General features: G+C 31.6%; 1 protein-coding gene across 1 annotated transcript in view; it reads right to left on the bottom strand.

The window, feature by feature from the left end:
- Nucleotides 1-9231, bottom strand: part of LOC106462430 (bestrophin-4-like) — a 72679-nt gene that overhangs the window by 6524 nt on the left and 56924 nt on the right. The window contains exons 5-9 of the mRNA XM_013922355.2: nt 7483-7560; nt 6596-6754; nt 4533-4613; nt 2955-3106; nt 2062-2319 (exon numbers count right to left, since the gene is read on the bottom strand). Coding sequence (XP_013777809.1) covers nt 2062-2319; nt 2955-3106; nt 4533-4613; nt 6596-6754; nt 7483-7560 — 728 coding nt within the window. The remainder of the gene's footprint in view (nt 1-2061; nt 2320-2954; nt 3107-4532; nt 4614-6595; nt 6755-7482; nt 7561-9231) is intronic.

Genomic DNA, 9231 nt, shown 5'->3' with positions numbered 1-9231 from the left:
CAAGACCAGCACTAGTCTAATTAATTACAAGAAGCTTTAAGAAATTCTCTTATAATGTAAACTTAATATTTGAGTTAGTAGCATTTTCATTTCTTTCCAAAGTAATAGGAGCTTCAGAATAGAGCAACGAAAAGCTGTTGTTTGAAAGTACACACCTATTACAATGTATTGAGTAAAAATAATTATGTATCTATTAAACAGTTTTGCACAATAAAATAGCCAGCATAATAACAACAATGATCAAGGTGAGTACAATAGAACAGCCAGCAGAATAATAACAATAAACAAGGTTAGAACAATAAAATAGCCAGCAGAATAACAACAATAAACAAGATGAATACAATAAAATAACCAACAGAATAACAATCATAAGAAGTGAGCACACTAAAATAGCCAGCAAAACAACCATAAGCAAGGTGAACACAAGAACATAATAACAGAGCCAGCAGAACAACAACCATAAACAAGGGGAAAAGTCTTAATTTAAACATATCTATAAGTGCTATCAAACTTTTCTTTGCTAGAAATGTTTATATAATGTCTTTTATGATTGGACCATAATATTTCGCTTTAGAGGCGTTTCTAACAGAATAGGTTACAGTGCATTGAAACTTCTATAAATTGTATCTGGCTGAATACTTAAACATGAAGATTTTCATTTTGTGTGCTGAGGCCTTCGTCAGATTAACGCCTTAAGACACCAGACAATATACCTCTGTCTTCCGTAAGTTAATGCAGGATTAAACAAATAGTTCACTATTTAAGACAACAACATCCAAGCATTTATAAACTGAATTAGGGTTAACTACACCATTTCAGCACCCATACAAAACATGTGCTTTGTTTGTAATAAGTCTGGTAAACATTCTATTCTTCTTCTTAATTGCTTGAATATAAAGTGAGTCTAAAATTTGATATCCAAATAAAGTTTTGCTCTCAAATTATTATCTATTTGATATAATACTGAGGATCTTAGCAAGAAAAATGATCAAAAACAAAAACATCGTATTTGTTCTTTTTGTTTGTTTGTTTTATTTTATTCGCAAAACTACTCAAAGGCTATCTGCGCTAGCTGTCCCTAATTTTGAAGTGATAAACTATAGGGAAGGCAGTTAGTCAATACCATCCATCGCCAACTCTTGAGCTACTCTTTATCAATGAAGAGCGGCATTGATCCTCACGCTATAATGCTCTCATGGCTGAAAAGGCAAGCGTATTTATGTGACGGAATACGAGCTCGCGACCTGTAGATTACGAGTCACTTGCCCTAACCACCAGGTTCTTTTTGTATTTTGAGCATTTAATTGTAATACGAAAAAAAAAGTGTATATCACTGTAAAATAAATGTGCAAAAAATATAGGAATGTGTTATAGGTTAAGATAATTGTGACTATACATGCACATTCTTTATTTTTATATGAACTTGATTATAAAAATTTTCTGAGATCAAACTTATAATTGTGCCAAAACGAGCACTATAACTTTCGAACGTAGCAAACACTCTCAGCCATACATATAACTATTAAGGAATCCTGCCTCTGGAAGCTTCTCGAAAAGTCGCTCTACATGAAACTTGTTGTGTCGCTACATCACCAGAGTTACAGGTATTAAACTGAGTCTGCATATTAATGTAAAAACCGAGATTATTTACTAGCAAGTGACTATTTTACCCATCAGGATAGCGATAGTAATAAAAATATCCAAAGTTAGGACTTATTATAAATAAATCGGAACTGACTTAGTCCAAGTGCATAAATCTTGTAAAATTATAACATATGAAACTTAGAGCATATTTCTTTACGTACAATAATTCTTTTTATAAACAAGGCCTTTCTAGAACCACGAACATTTTAAACTGTTTTCTTGTCTATTTTACTATTTAAGATTATTTATATTTCATGCATACAAAGAATTAATATAAATTATCAAAAACGAGAGAGGACGCTGCAAAGGTAGTTCTACTACTTATCTTTTACGCCATTTTGAAGTAAACGGGAAGGTATAAATAACAATTGCCGTGCTCTTTATTGTGTAGAGAAATAGAAAGGGGGAGAATCTTACCCCCAGATACCTGAGGATATATCGTGGCCACTGTCTTGTGCAATTTCATCTGTATTCGATGATATACCAAGGGATTCTCGCTCGATATTTTCAAGACTTCCACTAGAACTCACGCTTTTGCTAATTTTGCCACCATATATCGTCCAAATTGAAGCCCTACGTTGACTGATTCCCTGTTTCTGCCAAGTGTTATAATCTTCTTCATGCTGTTCTTCTGTTATATCAGGCATAACTAAACCTTGTTGCTCAGAAGGCACTCTGAAAAAACACAAACTTATGTTATAATAACGGCTTCATAAATCGAAGTTATGACAATAAATACTTGTTTCAATTCTTCAATGTTATCATACAGGAAATTTATATATCTTCAGAGAAATATATACAAGTTATTAAGATAATGTTTTTTTCGGGATTTGTTTCGGCTTATAAACTGAAAAACAAACAACCTATTATTTCAGATCTATAATCCCAACACAGAATCTACATAAGTATTATTTCAGATCTATAATCCCAACACAGAATCTACATAAGTATTATTTCAGATCTATAATCCCAACACAGAATCTACATAAGTATTATTTCAGATCTATAATCCCAACACAGAATCTACATAAGTATTATTTCAGATCTATAATCCCAACTTAGAATCTACATAAGCATTTTGCTTGCTTTTGAATGTGACTTCTAAATCATTTAAAAACTTAATTTAAATTCTTATGTAGATTCTGTGTTGGGATTATAGATCTGAAATAAAAAATAATGAAAGTTGTTCGTTAAAATTCGTATATTTACCGCACATTTTAAAGTTTAAGATATTTTAAATGAACGTGTGATGTTAAGAATTTCTCCTATTTAGTAGGTTTAAGTATAACAAAGTAAAACCCACAACGTACAGCATATATGCAACAGATCCTCGATAAGTCTTCTTCTTGTAAGCGACGGACGCCTCAGTGTATGGTAACTTCATGTCAGTCTCATCAAAATAGCAGTCTCGGACCAACGGTGGTGGGTCACAGCTTAGCGTGTCCACTCCAAGGTAAGACACCTAGATTAGAATCATAAATTGTGTAGATGAGCGGAAAATACTGAAGGTGAGGTAACTGCAACATATTTTAATGTGCTTACTTTTATTTACTGGAACTTTATTAATTTAATTTTTCTGTCAGCGCAGATATTGTACTTATACGATTGTTTATTGTTTTTTTTTTCATTATTTTCTCTTCGATGTGATTCAGCTTTTTCATTCTGGGGAATAAAATCCTTCCTGATGTTTTCGGTTTTTTTTAATTGTTTGTGTTCGGAATTAATACAGGCGAGTTTAGTTCCCACAATCACACGTAAAGATTACTGGAATACACGTGTTTATTATGTTCGTAAAAACGTACATGATTATGCAATTTGTTGCGTAATATGTGAGAAACCAAATGCTTCTGAGTGTTACCATTCTATTTTTTTCAAACAGCTTGTTTAAATATCTAGCATTCCTTTCATTAACAGAGTCATTCGTTTATTTCCAAATATTTATGTGGAGGAAACCAAAAAAACAACGAGTTGTTAAATAATTTAACTTAGAATACAACTATGTTAGAAATGACAAAAAAAATAACATAAGTCAAACGACTGCACACAAGGTTTATTTGTTGAGTTTGATTTTGTGCAAAACTACATGTACTGGTTAACTGTACAGCTATGTATGTATGTATACACATAGGGAAATGGAGCAACAAGACCAAGCCTCTTGTACTGGAGAACTGTATAGGTTTTCGAGTTATAAGTTGTACACCACAAGTACTCCATATTTACGTTAATATTTGAAACATAAGTAGCGCTAATACTAGAAATTTTATCTTTCCAAACTGCTAAACTTATTCAGGGTTAAAGAGGTTAAAGATTGTGGGTGGAATTCCTAGAATCCAGTATAAATCAGCGACAAGTAGTGAATACAAGAATAGCTTGGGAATTACGATTTCTTCGCGCCAAAATTCAGAGTTTTGATAGTGCTAAAAAATTATTCAACAACTTGCTTGATATAAGCTTAGAGGACTAAATATGTAATATTAATGGTATTTATTTTTTATTTATATAAATAGAGGTTACTTGTAGTGAATTAAGAACAAATCCAATATCAAACATTAATTTTAAAAGAACTTCATCTCTATTTTAACATTTTAATAGATCTTCAATCGATTATTTTTACTTCTTGTTTATTCTAATAAAATATATTCTCTGCTGCCATTTCTATAGGATAATTAGTATCTTCATGGGCCCTTCAGATGATATATTTATTTACTAATTATATTTATTAATGTCTCTTAGCGACACCTTTTGGTTAATATTTTAAAGCGACCTCTCTATTGTGTAGATGACCGTGTACTATTTAGATACTCTTAAAAACAACATAAGTTTTCTCTGTCAGAAATTATGAGTTAATTTTCAAATAAAAATGCCCAACTGGAAAGAAAATAGCGCACCTTGATGTGTCGATCTATAATCCAATTTAGTTCAAAATCTTCATCATCGTCACCAAATGGGTTAATGAGTTGTTCGGCAACCTGCACATAAAACAACTGCCTTAGTTTTGAGCGTTAGTAACTTGTTCGTTATCATCCATAAAAACTGTAGGTTTCGTATGCAATGAGCTGTCATAACCCCTTTAGTTACGACTGTTTTGAACCTGGATTTTTAAAGTAGTGTAATATGGTTTATTACTACGTTGTGTTGCCGTATTGTAGCATAATGTAAAACATTACTGCATTAATCGGTATTCTATTATTACAGTGTAGCACAGTATAGTATAAAAATATACTATAATGTAGAATAATAAAAGAGTAATACACTACAGCTTAGTTTAGCATGGTATCGTATTAGTGTAGCATCACTTTGCGTGTAATTGATCTTGATGTTATTTACGCTGAATGTACATACGTAATAACAAAGAATGTATTTCATTTTATATATGTACATAGGTCTACATGTAATAAGTAAGATATTTATTTCGTTTCTAGTTTTAAATGTGTTAGTCAATTTGCATACATTCATTCTTAGATGTGTAATACCTACATATACGTAAAATTAGAAACTTTTCAATTCACATCTTCATAAACGTCATGTGTATAAATATCGAAATAAACATATTTTTTATTTATTTTTGAGGTATGAAACTTAGATACTTAATTCTTAACGTTCCCTCAGTTGTATTGTCAATGAACTGTACAACCTCTACTGAAAATTCACTGGTGGATAACGAATTGTTGCGTAGAAGTTATTGTCTTAATAGGTCTGAAATATTGTTGTGCCCTTAACCATAGAACAAATATGATGTTCCTTACTAACAAACAATCCATTCGCATATAACGAATTCTTGGACGCCAGTTGTTTTTTTGTCTTGATAGAGTTCAACTATTGTTGTGCTCTTAACAATAGAATAAACATGATATTCTTCACTGAAACTCCATTGGTTGATAAATAATTGTTGAGTGACAGTTATTGTTTTAATAGATTTTAAATTTTGTTGTAGCCTTAGCTATAGAACAAACATAATGTTCTTCGCTGAAAAGCTAATGATTAATAACGAACAATTAGATGACGTTTATCGTCTCTGAGAGAACTAAAAAGTGTAACTACAGAGAATACATTGATAAACGTGGTTTATTCTGCAAGTAAATAGTTATTAAAACGTTTATTTAATTTCGGACATTGTGTTTGTTCTATGGCCAAGGACAACAATAGTTTAAAGTTATTGAGACAATAATCTATTGAATTGTAGAAGTAAAACTCAAAACTATACCTGAGCCAATCTGCATAAGAAATGATCAATATTCAAGTTTTTCAGAATAATCTCTGCTAAATGTCATGTGAGCTCTATCAGCTTAATTATATAATATGAATGTCGTTTAAGCTTACAATCACTGGCGAGGACTCCATCACTTTTTCAAAAACATTTTACTGAAATATTCATTCACCTAATTGTTTGTAGGACCACGATCTTGTATCACGCAAAAACCATAAATGTTGGTTTGGTTTGTTATGAATTTCGCGCAAAGCTACACGTGGGCTATCTGCGCTAGCCGTCCCTAATTTAACAGTGTAAGACTAGAGGGAAGGCAGCTAGTCATCACCTCCCACTGCCAACTCTTGGGTTACTCTCTTACCAACGAATAGTGGGATTGACCGTCACATTATAACGCACCTATGTCAGAAAGGGCGAGCATGTTTGGTGTGACGGGGATTCGATACATCTGACTATCTATGTAGTGTTAGAAACATTTGAAGTACAAAGAAATAAACTCCTGAAACACGATTTATTTGGTTTTCATACTATTAGAAGTTAGAGAGAATTACATATAGCTCTCGATCGAACGTATATTTTTACAACGATTCTTTGCCAAGGATAGAAAATGTCATGTTACATACAAAATTATATTGGTATGGTTTCATGTAAAACCAAACCTTTTTATAGCTGCCGGTATTGTTCGTAATTAAAATGGTTTCCAATATTGCAAAAAGTAAATTTTCTAGTAATGATTGGCCTTACCTTTAAAAGTCCCATATACAAAAGAAATTCAAAAACTGTGAACACCGGTACGTAGTAGTCGAAAGGTCTTTTACCTTGGATGATAGGATCTGGACTGTTGACATACTGACGACCAAAAACGCAGGCAACAAAGAAAGTGTAGGTAGCCAATGTGACGACCTGAAAATGTCGATACAATAGATCTAATAATTAAATATTCAATAGGTTCTACAAGCTGTAAAATAGAATACAATCTGAGTTATTCTGTCCACAATATTTACATTGTAATAACAATAATAAACATGTTCATTCTCCCTCTCAGTTTGTTATAAATCATTATATATATATTTACACTTATAACAATTATTATATGATTAACTGCCTTTCAATCTTTACTGTATTTTGTGTTTTTGTTTTAAAAACTAATTATGTTATATTCTAAATCTGAAGAAATTATGTACGTTTTTCAGGGGGTGCTTTAATTTCCTATTCTACTTATCTGCCACGAGTGTGAGTATAAATTACAGTTCATAAAACCTGAACATATACAATTTTTTCATAAAGTTATAAATAAGCTTTATATATATATATATATATAACGGTCTGTATCGAAATAAGATTTTTATATTAGAAATGTAGCTGTTACGGAAAATAATCTGTTCGAAAGGCTTGCGTAGTTAGCTTTCGTTGGACTGTAAAACTATGAGAGACTCATACAGTATTCAGAATGCGACTCTGTAGGTTAGTAAATAGCATCGTATTCTCAATCATACAAAAGCGACTTTTCCCTCAAACAAACAATCGTAAGTTTGTAAGTGTAATGAGACTCTCTTTCGAAAAAATCAACCTATAACCTAGAAGTAAAAACAACAACAAGGGAGCTTTTAAAAAACATATCACAAACATACCTGAGTGTACACAAGAGGAATGCTGATCCAGTCGTAACTCCAAAGTAGTCCACACTTTGATCGAAATTCATTGAATTCCTGAAAAAAATAGAAATAAAATTTCTTAAAATTACTCATTGATATAAAACGGAATCTACTGTTTTAAATAAATCTATAATATATTATAGTACTATATATTTACAAAATGAAAGAATTGTTAAGCTTCTGAATATTAACCGAGTTAGATTAATCTTTGTCATCAATGTTAAAAGCTCTTTGTATAATATTTAACAAACTATGTCAAAATTGTTGATGAAGGTATATTTTACCTTGCCAAAGCGCATAAGCACTATTAGCCTTGAGAAACAAATTACTAAAATAAACTATAGACTCTCTGATATTTAATCTTTTTCAAGAAAAATACCAATTATGAAAGTAAATATGCGAGATTAACAAAAAACTATATTTTATAAAAGCCATTTCAGACAACATTTAAAAGCCGTTTCTTTGTTTGTAGTTAAGCGTAAAGCTATACAAAGGGCTATCTGTGCTCTGCCCACTACGTGTATCGAAAGCCGGTTTCTAGAGTTGGAAATCCGCAGACATATCGCTGTGTCACTGGAAGGGGGGGGGGGTGAGAGGGTACGTTTTTATATCGTACAATAAACAAGAGATCCGGTGGAAGAATGGTAGTGTGTCTGATGCCAGATCGAAAGGCTAGGTTTTAGAGTTACATCTGGATCAGCATTTAATACTTCTAAGTACAATATGCAATATTTTAACTTCTCATCTGTAAAAAATTTAAACTATAAAATCCAAGACGAAGAAAGTACCAGACAGTACGAATGAATTTAAGAAGAAAGAAGGTTTGAAAACAGACTATTCCATTGATCCAGAAATTGAAATCACACTGAAAACGAATGCTCTAAATAAAATTCAAGAACTTTCCAACGATAAATATTATCATATTCTTACCGTATGTGTTTCTGTTTACCCTTTATAACATCGAATATTTGTATCAAGTTTTTTTTTATATTTAGAGTGTGTAACGAATTTGTTATTATATATTTATTTCAATATCAATGTTGTTTAGATTAAGTTTATATTTAAAAGCATGCATAGTTTATCGCCTATTCTCCAAAGGTGTAGAAGATTCTCGAGAGTAAGAATCAACAATATATGTGTGTACGTAAACACTTAAATTTGTATTGTTACGTAATCTGATTTTCTAGAACGCCTCCACATGGCTATAAATATAACCAACGCGACGCGCCAAGAGAATATCTATTATTAGTTTTCTATAGTCAGTGTGCTATAAACTTCGGAAGCTATAACTATGATTGTTATAACACTTATCAATCGGAAAACTTCAGATATTTGACCAGGAGCATTTACAAAATTCTAACATTACAACTCATTTAACTTCAATGGATTCACATCGGACATTAATACTTTTACGAAAAAATTACCTAACGTCATCGGTGGAAACTCAATCTCTAATAGATGTATGATCAGCGAGAACTACAGGGCTAGCTAGTTCCCTACTAATTATACCTATATCAACTCGTAATCAACTCGCTCATCGTGAACCCTCGATACGATATCAAGAAAGTACCAAACTAGAAAGAAGACCTTATATTGCTTGTAAGTTTGTGAAACTTTTGTTTATAAATCATTGTTTGTAATTACTACTTGTAATACTTGTTACTGTAAATTTTACTGTTGTGTGTATATTAAAATGTAATTATGTTAAAAAAGAAAACTGTGTAT

This window comes from Limulus polyphemus, unplaced genomic scaffold (genome assembly GCF_000517525.1).
Source record: "Limulus polyphemus unplaced genomic scaffold, Limulus_polyphemus-2.1.2 Scaffold1165, whole genome shotgun sequence".
NCBI lineage: Eukaryota > Metazoa > Arthropoda > Merostomata > Xiphosura > Limulidae > Limulus > Limulus polyphemus.
Note: the sequence above shows the minus strand (reverse complement) of the source record. Positions and strands in the feature narration are given on the sequence as shown.